The sequence below is a fragment of the Neolamprologus brichardi genome, chromosome 13, assembly GCF_056152115.1.
Source record: "Neolamprologus brichardi isolate AB-2024 chromosome 13, ASM5615211v1, whole genome shotgun sequence".
Classification (NCBI taxonomy): Eukaryota; Metazoa; Chordata; class Actinopteri; order Cichliformes; family Cichlidae; genus Neolamprologus; species Neolamprologus brichardi.
In genome coordinates, this window is record NC_142116.1 from 16865819 (window position 1) to 16892042 (window position 26224).

Sequence of the window (26224 nt, forward strand, 5' to 3'; positions counted from 1 at the left end):
TTAATTAAAGAGAGAGGTATTACATTGTTCTCAGTTATTGGTTACATAGTGGCTGGTACAGTGACAAGATATTAATTTAGCATAAATAAGCAGTTGTGCAATCAGAGGTTATTATATTTCACAATGCTACGCATAAGCACTTGCTTAACTGTACAAGATGCATTTTCACAGATGAATGCAAAATGTGCTTTTCTTTTGTTCTTCCAAGAATAACCATTTTCAAATATATCAACGAGTTTCAAATAGAACGTGAACTTGCACATAACAGAGGGTTAGCTATCGTTGGAAATCAACCAACCAACCAGCGTGGAGTGAAAAGATGTTTCATACACAGTACAGAGGCTGATGGCTCTGCATGGCCATCCACATGGCAAAAGTACAGTACTGCATATGTCTAACCAACATGCTCCAAACAGTTTGGAAAATTGGGTAACCGATCCAGACATTCAGTTTCCCTCCTCCTCAGGAGTATTGCTTTGTTACATTCCACATTTTGATCATGTTCAAGTCATTTTGTCAAACTCCAGGCTGTACTGTAAGAGTCTGCATGCAATAAGAGAGCTGGTGTGTGTTTGTTAGCAGCTACAGGAACAAAGCTCACAAGCAGTGACATCCAAAGGTTGAGGTTCAAACCAGCAGCTAGAAATCATTTTAGATTTGACTTTGACCGTTGCTTTGTACAATATCTAAAGTGGCAAAATGGAAAGTTTGTAAACCTGGGAATATTTTTTGCATTTTTGGCTGAGTTTGTATTAAAATAGCCAAAGAATACAGAGAAAGGATGCTATCACGTAACAACTTACATGTAATAGCCCAGCAACTAATAATTTAAATTACATCTAAATCATTTTTGTACATTTTACAAAAAAAAGGGAATATTTAGTGTTCAAATTTTAGCAAAATAGTGAATTGAAAATTTATGAATTTTCAAAAATTTGTTATGTGGGGTCATTCTTTATCTGTATTTGGGATGAGCAAGTTGTGATAATGTTTAATAAAATGTTCTTTGTGATAGATATTGTATAAAATGAGCACACAAATTAAAGAAAATAAAAGATCGGAAGGCAGTGTGTGAACACCACACTGTTTCAGAGTTACAACTTAAACAAAAGGTGAGATGTAATGTTCCTCTGGTTTGAATTAACCAAAGTCCACCTTACAAACAGACCAAAAGCTGCTTGTTCACTCCAACCACTATCAGGTGCTCTCAAATCTGTTTCTTGTCCTCCGTCCCTGACCGCTTCAGACAAGTGGGCTGGGGTCAGTATGGAGCAAGTGATGTGTATCTTTCCAAGGCACTTAATGCTTTTCATTCCCTTAGATGATTAATTAAAGACAATCAATAATGTTCTTTTACTAATACCCTTTTCTGCAGGGTACAAATGCACTTAAATGAAATGATAACACAATCTTGAATCAAATGCTAGTCATCGAGGTTTGAAACAGACACTAACTTTGGTATGATGATCTTACACTTGTGCACTTTGATGACATTACTGCCAAGATGTAAATATTACCGGATTTAAAATAACATGCAACATAAAAATGTAAAGAACATGGAGAAAAAAAATTTGATTTAAAAAAACACTATGTTTGAGACAGAAGGCAAATCACTAAACCTGAAAAGGCAAAACAACCTCAGTGATCTAAAATAACGTGAGATAATCACAGCACCAAGAACACATACACAGACAAAGTCAGTTGAAATCATTGTAGCAAAGCTAAGAAGTACAGATTGCATATTATAGCCAGCTAAACTAAAGGAAGCCAAAGAAAACTGTATCATCAACGTATCGCTCTGCTGGGCGCGACTGCACGCGGTCGAACATTCACAGCTTGTTTCTTACAGGTACGGTGGAAACATTCTCAAACTACTTTGTGGTCTCTTGGGTCTTCTGGTTGCCACTGGCTGCCGTGAAGCTGTAAAATCCCCTGTAAAACCTCCAACCAGACTTTGTAGCAGAAAAGGTATTGCTCCTGAAATAAGGGGGACAAAGGACACGTCTAATTTTGGTCACCATCTATTCCAAAGCCTGAATTTTAACCCTTCTGCTGGCACTGACCTTGGTTTGAATCATCCCGTGCCGCTGAAGTCTCATCTCTTTCACAATGTTGCTTACATTAATCTAAAGGTAAAAAAAGAAAGCTGTTAAGCACAGACAAAAATGCATGCATGTTTTATTTCAAATAACAGTGATTAATGAAGTGGCTATAACCATGTTAGAGCTGCTGGGTCGCACTTTGGCATAGTGGTGGTTTAAGAATAGCCAGTTATAGTAGGATCTGCCCCTGCCGACCTATGTGAAAAATTTCACAGCAGTCTATCCGATAATTGTTTTTTATTTTTCCGGAATGTGATAGATAAGTGGCATCTCTAGACCTGTCCCAGTCGCATGACTAAAACCACTAAATGCCAATGAAAACCCATCAAAGTGGATTCCACTCACAGGCAAATCATTCTCGATGAGGCTAAGGATGATGTCAGTACAAATAAGAACTCCTGTGCGTCCGATGCCAGCGCTGCAGTGCACAGTGACGGGCCCTTTATGGTGCACCGCCCTCAGGTAGCGGATGAAGCGAACCAGCTGCTCGGAGGAGTGCGGCACGCCGTGGTCAGGCCAGTGTGTGAACTTCAGGTGTCGAACAAAATGTGTTTCGGCAGTCTGGAATGGCAATTCATCCAAAATTTGCACAAAACTTGTATTTATTCATTTTTTTACAGTAAGTCAGAAAAGAAAGTGCCCCTCTCTCACCTCACTCTCCACCATACGGATGATCTTGATGTGGAAGTATTCCAGGTACTGTTGGTTCTCGAGGTGAAGCTGGTACCTGCCTACATCCAAAGGCACACCCAGCTTCTCTGGCCAGTATTTGTGACATTTAATCCTTCCCCGCTCTACTTCCTCGGTCATCATGGAAACGACATCGGATTTATTTTCCCAGATCATCTGCCAGAAGGTTTGCACAGTAGAAGGTAAAGGGCCCTGACAGGAGATGTAGAAGAACTCTTCATCGCCAACTTGCATGCGGATGTAGCTGGCATTGATATAGTCCTGGTTCTCTCCAACCACAACACGAGTTTTGTCGTCTAAAGGAAGAAAGAGCAAAAATAACACACAAAAATAGTCTCGGCGTGTTTTTGAGTTTGAGCCACAGCCACTCAGTGGTTAATGAAGCCTTGACTTGAGCATTTTTATCACCAGCATCTCGATGTTTTGAAACCAGACGTGATGAGCGAGCGGTGCATCTGACTTAGAAGTCAAAGACACTGTGAGTTTATGAGGTAGTGATTAATTCTATCACAAATCAGACAGCAAACCTCTGGAATTCATGGCGATAACACAGCTTGTAATATTATTTGTTCCTGATGCTCCTTCATTTATTAAAAATATAAATCCTAGATAATTACAACATCACATACTTGGCAGACTCAGAGAAAATTATAAGTGTGGTACCAGTGAGTTATTGAGAAATAATTTGTTCTGTGTAAATTAAATTGCTTAACTGTTGTACACAAACATCTTCACCCCCTTCTTTTTTAGAGTCAGCTTAAAGTGAGACAATGAAACAATGAAATGCCAAGTCCCTGAGTATTCATTTTTACGAGCTTTAAACCATCAATGAGAAAGACGGAACCCCTAAAAAAGGGAACATAAAAAGTGCAAGGTTTGAATAAATAATAACATTAAATTTTTACACTCAACTTACAGGGTAGGATGTCTCTGTAGCGGTTCTTGTCTCTGTTCTCAGGAGCTTTTCCCACTAGACAGTTGTCAGAAGGCTTCAGATGCTCCAGAGCCTTAAGTATAAACATGGACATAATAACCATAATAACTTAAGATAATGCATTTTATTTATTTTAATAAACGCTGATTTTCTACAGCATGGATGTTTGTCTGCAGCTTCACAGTGGAACCCATATTGTAGTAAGTTACATAATAACTTCCTTTTTATGAATCCAGTGTCAGTGTGGAAGACATAGTTGGCACATTTTACAACTAGTTCACACAAACCATGAACTCTTTGACCAGTTCCTGCTGGTCCAGTTGATGCTGGAGAATCTGGATGAGAGCTTTGACTCTGGAGCCTGAGTACTGGCTGGTTTTTGCAGGGGTAATAAGAGCTAGACTGGCCAGTTCCTCCTCTGATACCATGGGAGGGCCTGAGAAAAATATAGATTAAAAGAAGTGGAGAAAAGGGTCACTTTAACCCTTTAATGCAAACATTTATGTATTTTAACTCAGACTTGTCATTACAGTACTACAGAAACAGGCACCTGTTTGGGATGAGGCCATTTCCTGACCTTTGGTGCTGAATACATCGTCGTCGTCATCTTCACTGCTCCAGCCGTCTGACTTGGGTTTCCGGATGTCTTTGCAGGAGTGGTCCAAAAGTTTGCTCACAATTTGTTTCCTGGGGGAGTCAGGGGGCAGGGCAGGGGTGAGACCAGACCATTTTTAGTCTTCGGTAGGAGGGGATGAAATCATGCAAGGCTGAGCTTCCTTTCCCTGCGCCTTTTCCACCTAAAATACAGTATAAACAAAAGGCTAAAATATATTTTTACTACCGCTGTACCTTTCTTTTTTTAAGCCTGCATGGAATAGTACTATACACTTCCTAGCTGTTACACTAACTGACATTTTCTTCTAATGGGGATCACAGTTCACAAGTATCAACGTTTATCCCACAGTCATCTTTTATTTATTGCTCTTTGCTGCCTCCTTATGGATAATGCTGGTACTCCAGCATACAAAGATGCAGGAGGAGGGGGGTTGAAGAAGAGGACACGAAATATGTAGACAATACAAGAGAGTAGTACTACCTGTCAGAAGCTCCATGCAACATATCAGTGACATTGAGGGATGGGCAGCAAGCTTGATGAGAAGGGGTGCTGTTACAGCTCTCCTGTTGCACAGACAAAAAGCCAGAGGAGGCAACAGAGGGAAGGAGCAAGATGTTAGCAGCAGATGTTAGTAAAGATGTAAAGAAGGGTACGATTTAATTTTAACAGTTAATAATGTTGCAGTTAGTTTATATACAGTACTGTACAAAAGTCTTGGGCTGTCTTTTCTTTTTCTTTTACTAGGAAAATGAGAAATAGGTGTAGTCAGGTATTGAAACATGAGCAACCACACATGGAAAATGCTGCATACAAGACAAAAACAGAGTTTGTACAATTGTAATGAGCTTGAAAGTCAATATTTGGTATCACCACATTTATTCTTTAACACAGCCTGAACTCTCTGTTTTTGGGATAATGGTCATGCTGAAAAAGAAAGCCTTTCCCAATCAGATGCTTTCCAGGTAGCATTAAATGGTAATGAATTGTACGTTTCTGGAATTATAAGTCCATCAATTTTGAGAAGACCCCCCCAACACCCCCAAAGCTGAAATACAGCCACAATGACAGGACCTTTACCACGTTTTACAGTTGTCCGTAAACCTCTGCTGTGCTTCTTTTCTGACCTCCTTTGTACACACTGATAAAATTTTGAATCAAATCTTTCAAATTTGCACTCATCATGTCATAAGACCAGTTGCCACTGATTTTCAGTCCACTTCTTGTGTAATTTCTTATAGCTCTGACTCTTCTCCCTGTTCCCTTTCCTCAAGAATGGGTAAGTGACACTTATTCTTCCTTGAAGACGATTTCTAGGCAAGTTTTACCAAACAGTAGACAGATCAACTGAGATGTATCTCTCATGTTAACCTTGATTAGGTACCTTTTTAAGGTTCACAGGTCAGGGTTAAATGACTTAACATGCAAAAAACATCCTGCTGAACATGATCAGGTACAGGGACTGGAGCAAAAATGAGTAAAAAAGCAGCCAATGTCCAAAGAAATCTCTGATAGGCCTTCAGAAAGCTGGAGAACGATTGCTCAAGACCACTTTAAAAATTACAAGAAAGTCTGGCTACTTTGAAGCAAAGTTTAAAGAAATGAGAAGTTGCTCAAGACTTTTGCACACTTCTGTATGCTTGTTAGTGTCCACATTACCTGTTTACCTGTAGTCTCATCTGTTACAACTGTCAGTAGGTGAGGTGAGGGAGGGGGTGAAGTTAGAACAACATCTGCTTCATTAACCACAGGGTCTGACGTTGCCTCTAAAACAGCAAATGTAGACAAAATGTCAACAAATAACAAGATTAAAATAATCACGTTTTTTTGTTAATGAAATATTACAAATCTCTCTGAGTCTACAGCTTGTTTTAAACATCTGCTTTCTACAAATCCTAATAATAAGAAGGGGCCACACTTTATTTTAGAGTACCCTAATAAGACATAAGAGCTAGAAATAATGTTTTTATTAAGCAAATTTTACAAGCCATACCTTCATTAGGCATTATTCAAGACTTTGCATGAGCTTATTTGACACTACAGTTGTGCTGTAATGTGTTACAAATTACCCTCTAAGAAAGTGTGAGCCTCTAATAATAGGAGATAAAGAGGGATTTGACTCTATGTCTCAATATAGAGTTGTAATGACAGCATAGTAGCTATCATAGCCTGGTATTAGGGGATTGGAAAGTGGCATGATATTTTTAAAAACGTGTGAGAGTAGACTGTCAACAAAGTACCACCTACACGTTGTAAAAGTCTGGACACCATCAAGATTTTGGATGACTGAACATGTGATCCACTATGCTTTAGATTTCTTCTAATGACCAACAAATGATCCAGTAGTAAGGTGAAAGTCAGAGACAATTTGTAAGTATATCTTACGGCACTAAATCTGGTTTTCAAAGCGATCTTAATGTATATGTAAGGCACTATAAACATATTATTTCTAATTCTAGTTATGCCTAATTAGACACAAAATATGGATTTTTACATCTTTTACCATAAAATTTAGCGCAGCTTAGGAAATGTATTTGTCAGAGAGCATACCAGGGGGGCGGTCCACTGGCCTGTTCAGCATGAGGTCAGGTGAAGAGCAATTATCAAGGTTGGACACAAGAGCAGGCTGCTCAGCTAAAATAGCTTCAGTTTGAGCTGACATGTTGGGCGGTGTAGGTGACTCGGAGTAGGTCAGGGGCATGACGTCTCTGCAGATGGTGAGCTGCACAGTCCCTTCAGCTTTACGCAGGATTTCCACCACCTTACTGTGGCTCAGTCCAGACACAATCACACCATTCACCTAGCGTGGGCACAAAGAAAATCAAAGCCTCCCCCCGACTATGGAGGTAAAAAATTTTTTTTTACATTACATACGTTGTGTTGTTACCTCTAACAGAATATCTCCCACTCTCAGGCGACCGTCCTGCTCAGCTACTCCACCTGAGCAAATTTCTCTCACCCTGAGCATGCTGCCATTTGTTCCCCCGACCAATGCAAAACCGAGACCTCCTCCTTCTGGTTTAGTGAACTCCACTTGCATGATGCAATTCTAAGAAGACAAGAATTGAGAAATAAGGAAACAGATTCTCTTATCAGTTTTATAGCTGTGTATTTACAAGGCCAGATTGTATTATACATAAAAAATTGCCACTGTGTCGTGTACATAAATGAAGAGTAAAGAATGCTTGTCAAACACACAGATAGAGAATACATTAGCAGATTGACACTCAGCAGACTCATGTTACAGTGTCCCCTTAGACGGACAATTGTTTAAGCAAAGCAGAAGGTGTACAGGAGAAAAGACCAGGCTAGTGGACAGAAAATACATTTGTTAATAAACTTACATCCTGTTCTTGACCGAGAGAGAGACATCTGAATTGTCCAGCAGTCTGATACACAGCTTCAGCTGAAAAAAAGCCCATTCAGACAAAAAAAAGAGTTAACAAGTACATTATTATGCTTTTAGAAAACATCAAGCAAGTTTAACAAAGGGAACTCCTGGAGTTTGGCTCTAAACCAGCAGTGGAACTTTCCTTCTCTACCGATTTGCATCCATGCCACCTCCTGCATCAAAATAAATTTCAAAACCAGACACTTGGAGAAAAAACAGCAACACACACCAACCTCCCACCTCTTCGGACATTTTGAAAGAGAAGTGTTGAGCGGTGTATTTCTTCTATGACAGCGAAACAAAGCTGATCTTTTCAGACTGACCCTCTCCACTTCATACACCGTCACCAGGCAACTGAGATACCTGCCCTATAGACCACTGGCTGTATGGTTCTGACTCTGTGTGCATGTGTGTGCGACGCCTTTGGCCTTGCAGTCCAATACGCCAGTGGAGGGCCAGAGGCTCGCTAATTATTAATCCTGCTGTGAGAGCCCAGGATCTGTCTGTCAGCATTCAGATCACACACATGTAAACGCACACACAGCTGCAAAGAGAGCTATCTGTCAGCACCAAGCTCATGCTTCACCCTGACAATGGGACAGCCGTCAAAGGGATGAATAGTAACTAGTTACTGTGCTGATGATGAAAAGAGTTTGGAAGAAGCAAAAAGAGAAATAAATGAATGCGAGAAAGAAAAAAACTCACCATCTTCAGTAGGAGAGTCTTTCTCTGGGGATACTGGCTCTTCAAAACGAGCAAAGGACTTCCTGTCCTTTTTCCAGTCAAACAGACCTGTCGAAGAAAACAAAGAGATCAAACACTAAAAAATACCTTTGCATTACACACATGTAATTGTTTTGCTTCCCAGAATTTTAAGGTTTTCTGGTAATGATTGAACCTAAATTATCATTGTTGAGCGCAAACATATTTGGTTTCTAAGCAATGCATCATTGCATATACTGCATAGAAACCAAACTATCCTGTTTAGCTGTCCTTGGAGTCCCGATCAAGTGAAGCCATGCCATAAATTCTTTGGAAGCACTTACCGTTCCACTTACCCCTGGGGGTCACTGGCTGCTCTTCTCTGTAACAGACACAAGAACAGACTCATTCAAAGAAAGAGAGGCAAACACTAAAAACATTATCTCTCGAACCATTAATACCTGATGACTTTTAGTTTCACTTTACGTGGAGCGATCTCACAAGCTTTGACTGCATCCTCTAGTGTCATTCCCAGCGTGCACCTTCCACAGATGTACAGGATCTTGTCACTGGGTTGGACACTACCCTCCTCGCTGGCAGGGGAACCTGGCACCACCTCCAGACAGTAGATGCCCTGCCATTTACTACCAATGCCACCTGTCAGCTTTATTCCTGGAAAGGGCACGCACAGAGATTAATTCAAATAATATATGACTGATGTGCTTCTATGCCGTAAGTCGAAGTTTATATAAAGTCCCACCCAGCTGTCCTGAAGGTGTCTTGTGTAGGACAATATCAGGCAGGCTGTCACAAGAGGGTGGAGCCACCAGGTTGCTCACTGCTCTCCCTATTGTCATACTCAGTCTCCTTGGAGATGACCTGAGAATAGTCATGGCAACGTCATCTGCCACACTGGTAACATCATGGCCATTTACCTGGTAAAAGATGACAGACAAAGAACAGTTGTCATATCAACAGGACACGTTTAATGATTACTTTAAATGTGCAGGCGCAAGTTTTGGCGCATACTGTGACGAGCCTGTCTCCTGCCCTGAGTCGTCCATCTGCCTTGGCTGGATTGTCCAATATTTCCTGTATGTAGTAGCAGTTGTCTAGTTTGCTTCGAGTGATGGTGAACCCAAAGCTTCCACTTCTGGACTTAGTCAGAACCACTGACAGCTCAAATTCTTTAACCAATCCCTGTGAGAATAGAAATTAGAAGGTCATGATTTTAAGAAAAAAACAAGAAAATTTTACATTTGATGGCAGTGGCAAAAGTTTGTGTGGGGGATATAAAAAGCTTCAAAAGTCAGTGGTCCTAAAAAGAAACACCTGGAGGAACATTTGACACTAATAAGGTTCATTAGCACCAGGTCAGTAACATGACTAAGTATATAAAGATAATCTTAGAGATGCAGAGGTTCAGAGAATCTGTGGCGACGCCTTTTATATTTTAATGTTTTTTTTTTTGGAGATTTTTATCACAATTTCTTCTGATAATGAGTAGGTGGCACTCACAGGGATCTTTTTCTTTGGAAGAAGAATCATATGATCCATGCCTTTTAGGTTGGTCAGATGCTGCCAACACCAGCCCTTTGATTTTAACATAGAGGGGAAACCCTGGGTTAACTTAGTCAGTTGATAAACAGCGTGATGTAACTGCTTATCCTGATTGCCAATGTTAGTGAATCCAGAATGGAAAGATACCCGGGGTACATCAAACTGTCTTCATAGTATAGGGCAGAGTAGCACTGCATTAAAAACAGGGCTGACTGTCATTCCTGTTTTTAATGCAGCCTGCTCCATGGGCTCAGGAACGCTTCCAGAAATCATCCTCTGTGAATCCAGAATGTGAGAATGAAGTTCAAGCTTACATATATGAACATGATACAGAAACACCACCATCTCCTCTGGGTGTCCTATGGGGGACCATACAGCTTGTTATCGGCACTGAGTTCAAAAGCCTGCATCTCCGTTGGTTTGGGGTTACATTAGTGCCTATGGAACTGGCACCTTGCATATCTGGAAAGGTACCATTAATGCTGAAAGGTATATACAGATTTTAGAGCAACATACAATCCCATCCAGAACACCTCTTTATTAGGGAAGACCCTGCATACTTCAGCAAGACAATGCTAAACACCATACTGCAGCTATTATAACAGTAGAAGAACCGAGGTGCCGAACCGGCCTGACCTTTCACCAGTTGAAAAAATGAACACATCATGAAATGAAAAATACAACATAAGACATAAAAATACAAAATAAGACTCTGGACTGTTGGGCAGCTAGCTATTAGACAAGAATGAGAAAACATTAATCTCCCAAAAGTCCAGCGATTGGTCTCTTCAAAAAACTTAATGGAAAACTAGCAGGCAAACTAATATTGATGAAAACAGAGCAAAATTTAAGCAGTGGCGTAAAAATAGAACATCATCAACTTGCCTTTCTTCGACTCTCTTCCTCTTCCTCATCATATTCGTCATCATCGTAATCCTTGTATTCCTTTTCTTTCTTTTCTGGTTCTTCTCTAAATTGGACCGGAGCAGCCGGGGGCAGCAGTGTGGGGGGCAGCACTGGGGGAGGTGGACTGGGACAGGGAGCCACAGAGATAATCTGAGCTGTGATAGGGGTCAGTGGTGGAGGTTGAGGTGGGGGCACCATGGGGCGGCTGATCTTGGACATGGCTTTGTAGTGACTTGGAAGAAGCCCCTGCTGGATTGGGTGGTGCTTGGTTTTGGGGGGCTGTGTTGTGAGTGGCTGGGATGGATGTGCCAGGGAACAAGTGGTGGGGGTGTCAGATAAGAGGTTGAGGGCCAAGGTGGTGGGGTTGGGGTGTGGATACTGCAAGCTACTTGATGTTTGAGAGCTAAAGTTGGCTGTTTGAGTGCTAGCAGTGGGAAGCATGTGAGGAGGCTCCAGTGTGGAGCTGATGGTCAGGTACTCTTCATCTGCCATGATAGTGAGTCCATTTCCCATGAGGCAATAGGTGACACTTCCATCTGCCTCCTCTCTGACTCCACTGCCGATTAAAAAAAACATCTTATTTTGTGGTCTACTTAAAATGAAGCCAAATGTTCATGTTCATCCTAACAATAAAACTCTGTCCCGATAAAAGACATCTGCACGAGTTTTGAAAATAACCACACAACATGCACATCAACACATGACAGCTGGCATCTGAAACATTACCTGGTATACACAGAGTTGGAGCCAGTCTTAGGACAGACATCAATAAGCATCACAGTAGAGCTTGAGGTTGTTGCGTCCTCCTCCTCCTCCACATCTTTGCTCTTCTTCTCTGCTTCTGCTTCCTTTTGTTGCTTGAGCTTCCCAGCAGCTAGTTGTGCCTCTGTTGGAGCAGGTGGAGACCCAGAGCCAGGCGAGGTAGGTGAGGCAGGTGATGCTGGCGAGACTGGTGAAGGAGGAGATGTAGGTGATGTTGGTGAAGGAGGTGAGCGAGGGGAAGATGGGGGAGTCTGTTGTGTCTGCACTTCTGCCTTGAGATCCTCCTGGCTCTCTGGGAGTTGTGAAGCTGCAGGAAGTTCTGAGTTTTTCTCTGTTTTGCTGGTCGGCTCCTCCTCCTGGTTGGAGGGCTTTTTGAGGAGCTCGCTGTAGTCCTCCCCCAACCTGATGTCCAGAGACCGCGATCGAGCATCACGGAGGGATGTAAGAGTCTGTAGAGTCAGACAGAAAGTACAATGGTTTGTCTAAAAATGTCTGCCTTGGGACTGAATTTACAGTGATTCATGAGTATATTAGCTCACCAATGAGTTATTATCTCCATCATTCAGTGCTCCTGGTCCAGGTCGGCAGATCAGCAGATGAACCTCAGAAGGAGCACCACGTAGCAAAAGCAAAACCCTCTGAGACAAACAGAAAAGGCTGATGGGCTAAGAAACTTTGAGTTGGTTAAAAAATGAGACAGACTTAAAATGTGCACAGCTATCTGACCAACATATGTGTAAAAGCAACTCTGCTAATACCATTGTAACTTCTTGGCAGTACAGAGAAGATTAAATGACACAAGCACAATGACACAAACTGCTTTCTATTTCAAGTGGTACAAGATTAAAGGATTAGTGAAACAATGAAGTGAATGAGACTTGAGAGAGAACAAGGTCACACTCGGCAGTCCATTCATGATTATCCATTGTGCTTCCACAGGTTTACACAGTTTTAAGGCTACATTGGCTATTTTGCAAACAGGTCTATTTTGCTTTTTAGCTTCTTATGGTCCGAATGGTCCACCCACATTATTGTCCTCTTATAAATATAAGAAATAAAAAACTAACTAAACCAAAAATACACTATCTGATATAAACAGAAATTCTACCTGATAGGGAAGATTCTTGAGAGGCTCTTTGTTGACAGTCAGAATGATGTCTCCTTCCCGCAGCAGGCCACTTTCCTGCGCTGGCTGACCTGGGAACAGACGTTTGATGCGGACCACGCTGCCGCGATCTGGTCCTGAGTGCAGCTGGGAGATATAAAAGCTGAAGCCAAGGCCAGACAAGCTCTTCCTCAGCACCACCTCACGTGTGTTTTCTAGGAACGAGATGAAAGGAAACACTTGATCATGTGAATTATGATCTTTAGCAACGTGCTAAGAACATTTTTCAATTCAGTGTCACAAATGCATGTATATTTCTTTTCTGTTATTATTATTTGGTAATACATTTTTCCCCATTTATTTGACTTTTTTTCCTACTATTACCAGTAAAGAAGGGAAGGCTACGTGCCAGCGAACAGGAAGCTTTAAGGTTTCAGTGGATGCAATCCCAAGGGACTGAGGCGGCATCAGCCCTAGATGACTCTGACAGCAACCACAATGTAGCTGTCAGATGACTCACAGTCACCTCTGGGCCATGTGTGCATGAGTGTGTGTCCCTGACACTGTCTATCTTTTCTTTTTTATTACGAGGGTAAATGCCCCTTCGTCTCCCCTCTCACCATCGGTTACAAAGCTGTAGTCCTTGGCTCGACCACTCAAGGTCGTTTCCATGGAGACTTCAGTCCTGAGGGGCTGTGTGTGTGATGCACTGTGGACCAAGGTAGGGCAGGGCGAGTCAGGTCTAGGCTCCAGAATTACTGTGGGCTCCCTCTCGAGCAGCAGGCTCACCACCTATAGGGAGCAGATGACGCACATACTCCCCCTTAATATGCTTGATAAATTTAATTGAACAAATAGTGTCACAGCGGGCACAGAGAATAATGTGTAGCAGCACTGGTTCCTGCCATTTTTTCACTGCATGCATATTGTCAACTGTGAATAACGCTTCCTTAAAAAAGGTTAAGGTGGAAAGGTCTAAAGAGTCAGGTCAAGTCCTTGTAATAGTGAATTCAATAGTTTGGACTTTAGTGCTTTTGTCATTATGTTAAGTTTAATGGTTTTATATATTATAAGTTAATTTAACTAAAACAGACTCATTAGGGAAGGATCATCATCATGGATCACGAAAAGATGGATTTAAAGAGATGAAGAAAAACGTAACCTCTGTGAAGGACAATCACTTAGTACTGATATTAATGTAATCCTATCAGCAAACGAGAACATTTGTGTGTGTGATTGTGTTTCATTGCATGAGCAAGTGTTCATGCCCGCGTATGTATACCTCCCCAGTCCTCTTCAGGAACTCGACAGCTTGATGGTGAGTCACGCCCCTCAGGTTGGACCTGTCAACCTCCAGCAGTCTGTCACCTGTCATACGCACAAACACAAACCTCATCATCATTAGCAGCATCAGAACCGAAACTGTTTGTGATGTGTGTGCGTGTGTGATGACATATCACCAAACTTTAAAGTCTCTCCTGCTCACTGAGGCACGAAACAAGCCACAGCACAGAGGTTTACAAAATGTAAATAACAGCAACAGCAAATATTTTATAATATAATTTCTCAAATACATTTTTATGCCCTTTGGGGTTTAGACTTTTATCATCTTACTGTTTAATACACAATCACTTATGTAATATGCTGCATATGGAAGCTTAAGAACTTTTGTGTCAGATTCATACTTTATAATGCTGTGATGATGATGATGTTAGGGGGACTGTTATTAAGGATATACTTACAATGTAACAACTGATAAACTTAGAATTTATCCAGAATTTAGAAGTTTGATACGGATCCTGCACATTTTAATCATTTATTTTTTTTATAACCTTTTACCTTTTTCAACACCTGATCATATCTTCTACTTCCAAATTAAAAGATTACCAATTTGAATGCGACCATCCTGCTCAGCAGCACCTCCAGGCACCAGACTCTTGATGTAAATGCCTCCATCATGCACATTAGTGTTAATTCCTCCCTTTGGCAAGACAGAAAAAAAAGGAAATTCATTTGGCTGACAGCAAGTTTTTATATGATTCATATCAATTCAAATTCAATTAGTCAAGATAAAGTATTTGACATCATGTCAAGAACATATTGTATTTTTACAGCTTCCTTATCCAAAATGATTTTTTTTCAAAAATGATTCAGTAAAGAAACCAAACTCTGCTTTCTTTTACAACTAGAGAAAATGAGGAAAGCACTCTTCATTAAAACATTTCACTCACAGCAACACTGATGCCAAGGCTTCCACTGCTTTTCTTCAGCTCCACTACAAACCGCTCGCCTGTTTTAAAGCTCAAGATAGAGGGCGACCGAGAGTAAACGTCCTGAAAAAGACGCAGAACGGAAGATTAATGTCAGATTACAAGAAATGATTTCGTGAAAATTTACATACAGTAACATAAAAATGTATTGTAATGTTTAGAGGTTATTTCTGCAAGTAAAACGTGTAAATTAAAAAAAATTTGATTTAGAGTGTTCGTACTTGTTACTTGATAGTTTTGCAAAATGTGGCAGTTATTCAAAACAATTCTGTAAATGTATGCAAGTTTAAAATAAGTGTCTTTAGCCTATAATATTATAGGTAACAGTGAAAATGTTCCAGTTACAATGACTTTCAAATAATTTAACATCTGTACTGAACTGAAAATAAATAGATCGTAAAGGGTTCCTAAAAAAGAAAGGAATGAATGAGGGCATATCTTTGGGACACTTCTGAATCCTGTGAATGACGACATCTCTTAGTTTTATCCAATTAATGTGAGCACTTAATCTGTTTATCAGTTGGCATTGGACTCTATTATCAGCTTTGACAGCACTGCGTCTTTTAAAAACAGTAAAGTCAATCGTCTCTAACCGCTGTCTTCTGAGCACTGGTTCTAACCTGGGCATCGTGTATTCGCACCACAGGAATGTGAAGCTTCCTGTTGTGTTTTGGAGTTGCCATGCTGGACAATGTGATGACCTCCTCGAGTTCCTCCACTCCGGGACGGTACTCTGTGCCACTCAGGGTAGTCTGTGACCCAAAGTTCCTCTCCAACGCTAATCCAAGAGTACTCTGACTCAAAGATCTTTGTCTGTCCTTCAGTGACTCTGAGAGAAAAACAACCAGGTGGCATTAAAACCATAAAATAACTACTACTCTGAACAGTATGATCTGATAATAATTTATAAATATTTGAAGGATGGACGGAGAAAGCAGTGGGCCAATCTTACGCTTAGGCTGGGACACAATGAGCTCCACCTCATCGGGGCTGCTCTGTAAGATGGCAGCAGCATCGCTGAATGTCACTCCTTCCAAACTAGTCTTATTTAGTGAGATGAGACGTCCACCTGGAAAAATCAGCAAATCACCTTCAAGTCCTTATGACAGGTCACGTCCAGTCTAATTGCATATCTTGCTCTAGATATTTTATTATACATTTTCATCCCGTATCTATATTTTTTAATCTGTATCGTTTGAGCTTCGCACCTGGTTTAATTCGTCCATCTTTCTCTGCAGGACCATCAGGCACAATGGAAGCAATGAAGATCCCAAGGTCAAGTTTGCCTGTATTGTCCTCTCCCACTATCACAAAGCCTGAAACAGGAGCAGAGAATATGAAGACTTTTACTAAAGAATCACTTGTTGTTGCTGTTGTTGTTATGCCAGGAATTTTATCTCTCTCAGCTAAATCTGTGCTAATAAACTCACCAAAGCCCAGTTTGGGATCTTTCTTCAGGGTCACGCAGACGATCTCTCTCTCTGGTGGGGTCCGGGTTGGTGTATCAACTGCAAAACGCATGTTTTTAATATGATAAACGGGCAGCAGTAAACTATTTATATACTTTGTTTGCCTCGTTATTGTGCACTGGGTCACAGGGGCAGGTCAAATGTATGGTGTGGGTTTAGGTCATAAACAGACCAAAACATTAAAACTTGTACGCACTTTAGAAATGCTCAAATCAACAAATCTGGAATTAGATCCAAACACATGAAGAAAACATGTGGACTCCACATAGGAGAGCCCCTACTGAAAAGAAGAAGAACTATTGTTGTGAGGGGACAGTGTCAGCCAGACAACCAGACTGTCACTCTAATTTAACTCTGTGACCATCAAATTTCAAAACCTAATATGACTTAGAGGCTACCAAACAGATGTCAGGTGCTCCATGGTGATTTAGTGTGTTACTCAAAGACTTGTTGTATTTCTATTTTATTTGTCAGCTCACCTCGAATGGAGGATGAGGCATCAGAGTCCTGCTTCTGTAGTGACATACTGGACATCATCCTGGGAAGAAGCTCTGGCGTACTACAACATATGTTCACGGTAGCATTTAGCTAAATCCACCTATATTTTTGTGATAATAACATGAAACTTGTAATCATTATTAAGGGCTACCTCCAACACTGTCGCTCTTTTACATCCCTGAGGTCTCCCGTTTCGCGCAGATCCTTGTTCAGCTCTCTACTCATCTCTCTCCTCATCTCTCTCTGTTGGCGGAGCCGAGCCTCCAATTTGGCAGTCAGGTCGTCACAGGACTTGGACAGGGAGTCTGGTTGACCGGGCGCCAATCCTACATGGTTCAACATGCCCTCTGAGCAGGATATCCGCCTTAAGTTCAGGTTACGACCCCTGTAGGCGGTTATGTACTTTTCCATGTTTTCATCTGGAGAAACAAAGTAGAATCAAGTGCTGCTTGCTCTTTGTTATGCGTGGTTAAAACCTTTTTTTTAATATTAGCACTGCTAAACCCTGAAACAATATTTTTTGCTCACAGTACTCCTTTCTTTGTCCATTTAGGAATAAATATCATCAGTTTTTCCTACCAATCCCATCTCCAGGAGAAATGAGAAAAAAAATCAATCTAAGACAAGTTATCCTATCCAGTGAGAGAAGAAAAAGCAAACACATTTTAAAGTCTTAATTGGGATCAGGCTGGACAAAGAAGAGCTCTTAGTCTGATTTCTCTTTTTTTGTGCAGTTTAAATTTTAAGCAATCAAAATATTCCCACCTGGGATTAAGGTGTGGTTTAGCTGTCGTGACGTCATCTCGCTGTGAAACTTGTGCTGTGCTGAGCAAAGGTTCAGGAGGTATTGTGCTATTTTTGAGCTTTCCGTTACAAAACCATGCTTTTTCCCACTGGGGCCACCACACTCTATAATCAGTTTACGTCGCTGAAAGACATAAATCATTATTTAGTTCCTTTGAGCTTCATAGCAATACTACCTCTGCAAAGTAATGTCTTACACAGCTTAGCAAAGTCTGACTGAAAGGCCATATTTTTTTACCCCAGTGGATATGGAGTCAGTTTCCCTCCAGAGGAAGCGTCTGGTAACAGTCCGGACGTGGTTCTTCATCTCGTACACGATGATTCCTTTGGCACAGACTCCCAAGACCAACTCTCCAACCACCGACCTTTTCTCTCGCCCCACACGGTGGAACATAACTCCATACTCTGGTAGCTGCTGTGCAATCTGATGTGCACATGGTTTTCAGATTTTGTGGGACTCAAAATCTGGGAGTTTAGCTCTTGATCCTAACTCTCATATATATATGTATTTATAAACTAAGCAGGACAGTAAAACTGTCAAATTAAAAAAAATAGTAGTCATAATAAAAAAAGTTCACAGAGACTTATGACTATAGCATACATACAGTAATTAAATGACAATATAAGCTACTTTTTAAACGAGTCTGTGTACATGTGTGGGAATAAATGCATTATTAGTGTGGTTACCTTTAGGTACTCAATTTCTGCCTCTTCTGGTAGCATCTGTGCATGACTTGCATGTAGTCTTGGCAACTCTTCCTTGACGCTGGGCAGGGCAAGCTTCTCAAGCATCCTCTTGGACACATAGTGCTCTGGTTGGTAATAGTTCTTGCCATATAACTAAAAAAGAGACACAAAAAGGATGAGGATACACACTGACTGATAATGCTGCTACTTAAAGACATGCTGCAAACATGATTGTTATGTCCTCTGTACCTCTGACATGTAATCACCAAACTCAGCCTGCAGCGCAAGAGCAGCCAGGAATAAGCCTGTCTCCTCATTACAGTAAAGCCTGTCCTCCAAGATATCCTTACGCAGGTGTAAGTAGTACTGGTGACGAGTCAGTTTGTGCCTAGGAAGGAGGAACAAAAAAAGAAGAAAAAAGGCAACAGTGGGTTTAACTAAATACATTTCTGAAAATGAGCTTCCTGCATATGAGTTAATCGTGAAACCGCTGCAGCACTTACAGAATGAAGGAGATATCATCAACAAAAAATTTGACTCGAAGAAACACCAAAAAAGATGATATCTGCCCTTTTTTCCAACTGTCAGGGGCAACTTTGGAGATTTTTGTTTCATGTTCCAAAAAGAAATATTCATCATCTGCAGAATGCCAAAGAAAAGCTTCTTTAGCCACATTTGTCTGAAGTGACTAAAACATCCAGTTGCGGAAAGACAGATTCAAAGTTATTTCAGCTGGAAAGGTATTCAGATAAATTACATATTCAAATATTTTTTTACTGTCAATCCTTTCTCACAACCAGTGCACTCAAGATAGATCAAGTCCTATTTATTATGGGCTCTTACCATCTAGGAAGGCAAGACCAAAGTAAAAGTGTTCCACCAAGTTTGCGTGCGCGACCACCATGTCAAACACATCTCTTGCTCTGGACTTAATGTCACAGCGAACCACCACGTACTGTCCATTAGGCATCACAACAGTCACTTCTCTCTGAGACGAACATGAACGGCCCTTTCTGGACTGTGGCGTGTACACACAAACACACAGACACACACGTACATGTACATACATATACAAATACTATACATGCAATTATGCAAATAGACACAGTTCAGCATGCGAGAAAGGAAAAGCTAAAAGAATAGGGGCAAACAGAAGTGTAAACCGAAATTGCTTATGGGCAAGTGAGCCGAGATTATTCATTTACCACAATAGATCCAGGAAGCTCAAGAACAATTTGTTGCTCATCTGGCATTCTGACGAATTCGGGACCCAATGCCTGGAAAATAAAATTAATTAAACAAAACAAAAAAAATATGTATATATTATTAGCTGGAATACATCTGACAGGTTGTCATTCCTCACTAAATGATCAACTGTATACAGAGATTTTAGTTCACGTGCACTAACTACTCTACAGTTCACTGTCATTCTAATACAGCTACATGCACACAGATCCACAGCATGCACTTTTACTCCGTGCCCTGCAAAAACATTTCACTTGACTTATGTCACTGATACATACCAGTTAGTTTCTGAGCTTACCTTAGATTTCCTCTGGCTCAGGCTGAGCGAGGAGTCGCTGAATGTGATGGAAGGACTGTGAGATCTGCCTGATGTCTTCGGAGAGATGTCGTGATGGGGACTCCTACCGAGCCAACTGCAGTTGCTGTCCCTGTGACGAACCCCACGAGGGATTCTGAGGGGAGAGAGGTGGGTGGGGAAGGACAGATTGTGTAATAGTTGTTCAGGCGAGTTGGAAAAGTCAAACAACGAGAAAATGTCAGATCCCCTCAAAGTCAGTACAGACAATAAGGACGGGGGAAATGAGGCGCGGAGAGATTTATCTGTGCTGACATGAATGCACAGATAGCATCCTTCTACACTCTTGGTGATTTAGTGATGGTGTGTATATATGCATGCATATATACATGCCTTTCTAAAGAAGATTGGTACAACGATGTTGGAGAGCTTCTCGGTCTTTGTCTCCATGGTCTTTGAGGTAAACTCCCTATAAAACATATTAAAAATGTGTTTTTTTTAAAATAGCACGCATATATATATGTTCTGACTGTAAAATGCATTAAACAAAAATAGATACAAAACATAAAAGCATGCATAATTCAGGGATTACATCCAGACACTAAAGTGATGCATTTTGACATGAAACAAACTTCTTTGAAAGACATCCTGTGACTTCTGTTCAGGATTTGGTTTCAGCCAAACAAAACGCATACCTGACTTTGAGTCAGAGTCCGTTGAATATCTTCTACCTTCAGCACTTCCTTCGCTGAAGTCTGAAAATGGCCCTCTCTTTCCTGTCATCCAGGTAAGAAATGAAAGATGACAGCAATGTTTAATCTGGTTCTTTCTCTCTGCTGCCCTGAGACACTAAGATGTTTGGACAGACCTGCAGGAGGTTTTAGCTTGGAGCATCTCGCTCAGTATCTGATTACTGGCTCTCGCACGATCCTAATCCTGGGCTTGCTTTAGGTTAAGATTTTAATCCTGTTGCCCGGTGTACAGTCTTGAGTCAAACCAACAGTGACTGCAGCTACATCCAGGAAATATGTATGACACCTCTTAAAGGTCAAATTTATGTAGGACGCATTAGGATTATTTAGAAATTAAATGAAATGACTCAGCTTTTTATGTGTGTGTTGTATGGACCTAGTTTAAATCAAACATTTATCTCAACTGTATCATGCTCACCATGAAGTCTTTCTCTGATCATCAGACTTCTGCCGCTCAGAGGGACATTGCTGTCTGGCAGAGATGTCTGATCCATCTGGAGAAAAAAGAACCCCTGCTATTCACAGACACTTTCATTTTTTTTTTCATTAGTGCGCAGTATGGCATTAATTTCACACACAGAATAGGCTGATGAGAACATAAAATAACATCAGACATGACCTTCGTGTAGAAAGTCTTTTTTTTCCAACTCACTGATTCATGAAAAACCTCCTCCACCAGCTGCCTGATGACTTTGGCGGGGGGCAGCAGGATAGAGGCTTTGAGCTGGGATTCGCAGGCTTCCAGGATGGAGTTGAGGTTTACCCGGCGGTGAGACAGGTCCTCACACATGCTGAGGAGGAGGCTGTTTAGATGGTCACTCAACTGAACCGGCTGAAAGTGAGAATTTCAATAATAATTACAACAGCTGAGTTGTGATGGTTAATGAGAAAATAACTGATGATTTTATAAAAGGGGCTACTACCTGATTTTGAGGTAGGTGAAAATCAACTGACCAGTAGAGAGTCATACCCAGTGAATACACCAGCATCTATGCAACAGATAAAACCAGGTTTACTTTTGCATTCCTTCATAATGTGTTATAATAGTGACAATAATTATATATGAATGAGAGTGAAGTTTTTCCAGTAAGAAGCAAGTAAGAGTAAGAACAAGATAGATACAGTAGATCAACGTGAGCTGGTTTGCACAGAGAATCTTTAAAACAATAAAAAGAAATATATTTCAAGCATGATAGATTAAATCGGGATTATGCCATATACTGGATGTATAAAATAGAAATGCAGATTACTGAAGCAAAAGGCAGCAGGCAACAACACATTGTGCTTTTTTTGTAGTTTTAAGGCATATTTCTTGAACATGAATTCTATATAGTGGTTTTCCAAATACGAAATATTGTTATATAAATGTATGGTCATTTTCACATTATAATTTTTTTTTAATAGTTACTTTTTTGGACAATGTTAGTACACACGTAGGGCTCACAAGTGCAGATTTCAGGTCATGATTTTCTTTCTTCAGCCACTAGATGGCGCACTTACACCTTATTCGACCTTCAGCTCCAGACATCCTAAGATTTTCCACTCAATGAAAGAGACACATCAGTTTATGTCTGGATTGATTCTTAACGTCGCGAAGTCACTGCAGAGTTTCAAGTTGCTAATAAGCTGTAAGGCTACAGGGTCTAGTACTCTGCACTATTTGAGAAATCTGCCTGCCACTTTCACGTGAGATACGGGTACGAAAACACACGCACTGACCCTCTCTGTGGCAGGTTTGGTTGAGCTGGCACGGCCCTGCAGCATCTCCGGAGCGGCGAATGTGGAAACCTCATCTGATAGGCCACAGTTCTTAAATGCTAAGGTACCAGTGGCTGACAGCAGCAAGGAGGTGGGGCTTATGATACTGCACATATTGTTGTGACCTGAAAAAAAAGGAAACATTTATGTACTATCGGCTTTACTGTAGTTTTACACTAAAGTCCCACTGAGGGAAGCAAGAATGCACGATATGTTTAAATGGTTTCATAGATTTTCCACTGGCGCAACATGATAGTATGGTCATGGCGTTATAAGGCATGATGTATGTGAGGCTAAAATAACAGGGAGTGAGGTGGGGAGGGTCCTAAATGCTTTACCCTTATAAGAGACATCCACTAAAGACTCTGCAGTGCCCAGCAGCAAGGACCAGACCTCCTCCTCCAGCAGAGGTCCCCCTCGTGCCTCCAGTACTTCAGCTAATGTAACAAACGTGCTGCTCATTCTGCACACACTCCACGTATGCTCCTGAGGGGGAATGCACACGGAGAACATATGCATAATACACACCGTTACATATGCAAATTGCGACTCATTAGAAGCATTTTTGATAGTAATATTCTAAAGAGAGGGTTAATTTTCCTTGCTTTACATGCCAATCAGGTATGTACAAGAGGCTGTATGTGAAAGTAAGAAATGCACACATGACACTTAGTTGTTATTCTTTATGCCAGACTTGTTATATATTTCCCTCAATATTTTTGACTTTAGAGGGAGAGCTGTAAGAGATTCTGGGACATTTCATAAACACAAAAATCCTTTTTACTGGATTCAGATTACTTTAGTGCTTTGGTCTTACTGCCTCTCACTTTCTCTGCCACTCCCATCTTCTAATTGGCTTTTCTCTGACCTGGGGGCAGTCCTGAGGAAGCTTTCATTCTTGCACCAAAGCAAATGTGTCATTATCCCAAGTTAGTTTGTTACATACTATGCAGTTACCACATCTATATACAGCACTTTGAGTGCTGCATATAGATGTATTTTTCTTACTTTGAGCATTATGGTGGTTGCTGAGCAGTTCACTATTTTATATAGATGAACATCCAGTTGGACTGGACCTAAACTTGCCGTTGTTTGGGACGACTGTGATAAAAACAAGTAATGACGCTTATGGGTGGTCTCAAATGGATAAACAGTCCGCTTTCTATGAAAACATGAGGAATAACACTGTGAGTAAAACAGGCATGTTGATTTTCCCAAAGCTAAAGGTTAAACTGAGTTTTCTCAGTGGCCAATGGCAGAATCTGGTTGTTATTGGTGAATGATTAAGTCCAGTATAACCTGATCACCCGGCCTCTTATTCTACCAGATCGATTGGTTTTATTGTGACTCTAAGTTAGTCTAAATCTTTCAAAGCAGTAATATAATAGGCCTGTTTCTACAGATACAAACCAACCTAATTACTTTAGACCTGATTAAATCTCCCTCTTAAACTGAACTTATCCTTGGCTTACAAGATTAAATTCGGTAGCAAAAAAACAAATACTCTAATCAAATTGTAAGACTATGAGGTTTAAAATCTAAAATGATACAACTGTAAAATTACATCGATAAGATCATAGAATCATCCTGCTGCAGATTACAGAAGGATGATTTGAATGAACCTTAAAAGTATGAAATTTGTCTGTACCCCCACCGATCTAGTCTTCAGTAAAAGTTCAGCAACTGTGCTTCTGTAGAGCTATTGGAGTAACTTTTGTAAAGAGGCACACTGCTACTGGAGCCTGAAGAAAAACCTGGTTATTGGATGGTAGTGGTAATGGTAAACAATAGTTTTATGTGTTACTAAATTTGTGAGGAAACTGTAAGCGAATCGTGCTGTACATACAACAACATGGATCTGCTGATGGTCTAGGTCAAGTATGTGAACTCACCATCAACATCAAACTTTCAGTTTCTATTAGAACATCTATATTCCCATGCAGACAATGATAATTACATTATAATTGTAGAACATAGAGACATTCATTTAAATTCATTATAATTGGAGTGTGCAAACACAGTGTTTTGTCCTTCATACATTATGTTTGGACTAAGATACGGAGCATACTATGATTTAATGAACCACTAGATGACTAGCCTTCCTGTTAGTAAAACATTCTTACTTAATCATGAAGCAGACAGACACTTGATGTAGATTCACATCCAAATGCTGTGATATATTCTGGGGAATTTAGGACATTACGCTTCTTCAAGGATCTAGGTCTCATGCAACCTTCTTTCTGGCTACAAGGTGAGAATAAACCCTACCTTCCAGTAATGTGAATCGAAAGTATGATACAGTGGGCGTAAAGCTATCATGGTGAGTGATTGTTTGTTGTGATTACAGCATAAGCAGTCTATAACATACAACCATTTTCACCCAGACCATTTTTGTCCTTACAGGCCTCAACATCACAGCTACACATTTTATAGTTCGTTCTCTTTACAGTCTTGTGGCTGCATCTCTGGGGTTTGTGCCTAAAGCAGATTAGATATCTTCTCAAATCTGTAATCAATAAAATGTAATTAAAATATGAAGACACCAGTATCACACATGTGGCAAACAGCAGTGTAAAATGAATTGATAAAGAGCGTTACCTGGTACCATATGTAACCTGTGTCAGCGGTCTGATCCTTAGTATTATCTTCAATACTCCCAGGGATTCAAAGTAATCCTCGTGATCATCGCATTGTTGTTTTGATGTCCTCGCTTTGAAGGCTGCTCGGTTCTGGCAGGCAATTCATCAATGACATTAACTATACATGGTGCCCCATTCATTTGCACTATTACCACACTCACCACGCTGAAGATCTGAAACTTTTTACTGTAATTGGCGCTATTCTTGGCGTCTCGTCTTTAAACACTTGATTGGATTAGCCCCGCGGTTTGACAACGACGGGTCAGAGCCACCAATAGCCGGTGGGGTGAGATCAGCTACACCGATTTAACTAATCCGTCTGACGCCCAAAGGTGCGGTGGATCCCCGGGGTTGGTGCGCTACAGAGAAGCCCGGGTAGAACGGACGATCTCGGCCACGCCAGTGGGCAGGAGCTTGCTGCTGTGGGGCTGCTCCTCAACAATGATCATAACACTGCGGGCTCTCTTCGAACAGGGGGTAAGAAACCGTAGTAGCCTCGTCTTGCTGCGGGAGTCTGTACTGGGACGTTTATCCATCGCTGTCCAGGTCGTTTTTTTTTTTTTGCGCGCAGCTTGTCTCTGCAGGGTCTGTACCTACGCAGGGACAAAGATGAATAACGACCGTCCAGGGTTGTGAGGTGGGTGCTGGGAGAATTTAAACTACTCAGCGCTAAGTTAACATAATTTTATCTCATGTCCTTACTCAGTCACATGCCTTCGCAGGCTCCGTGCAGCGTACGCTGGTGTAGTGTACGCCGGTGTGGGTGAAGGAAGGAACTGATGGATGGACTGTAGATGGTACCCTTTTTCATAATATGCTGTGGATTTCTGCAGAGCATTCATCCTCTACAAATTACCCAACAGCTTACAGGGGATAATAAATATTGCCTTCGATTAAATATTATATCTTCTGTTCCGCTACATCAGTGACTATTGTGGGAAAATACGAGTCCAACTTTGAAATAATTTTATTGAAACCACTGTAATATAGCATATATATGAGAAATACTGACAGTTTAACTAAGGTAAAATAGAAATTTAAA

The 26224-nt window shown here is 40.9% G+C and overlaps 1 protein-coding gene across 1 annotated transcript; it reads right to left on the reverse strand.

Annotated features, from left to right (window-relative positions):
• ptpn20 (protein tyrosine phosphatase non-receptor type 20) lies at positions 1-25206 on the reverse strand. The gene is made up of 47 exons (XM_006807983.2): positions 25142-25206; positions 22882-23029; positions 22505-22668; positions 21709-21774; positions 21438-21617; positions 21204-21279; positions 20729-20809; positions 20427-20502; positions 20037-20190; positions 19699-19770; positions 19337-19511; positions 18997-19132; positions 18743-18881; positions 18494-18646; positions 18045-18230; positions 17768-17930; positions 17154-17421; positions 16984-17063; positions 16466-16543; positions 16244-16351; positions 15988-16104; positions 15656-15864; positions 14997-15098; positions 14653-14746; positions 14048-14133; positions 13386-13557; positions 12769-12980; positions 12200-12298; positions 11625-12109; positions 10878-11454; positions 9462-9632; positions 9193-9367; positions 8894-9104; positions 8777-8814; positions 8436-8522; positions 7684-7745; positions 7227-7388; positions 6890-7139; positions 5999-6105; positions 4823-4905; positions 4277-4413; positions 4014-4162; positions 3709-3799; positions 2754-3088; positions 2448-2663; positions 2064-2126; positions 1-1977 (listed from the first exon to the last, which is right to left on the reverse strand). Exons 2-47 carry the CDS (start codon positions 23003-23005, stop codon positions 1867-1869), a joined length of 7080 nt encoding a protein of 2359 aa, XP_006808046.1. The 5' UTR covers positions 23006-23029; positions 25142-25206; the 3' UTR covers positions 1-1866.
• Between the last annotated feature and the right edge of the window lie 1018 nt (positions 25207-26224).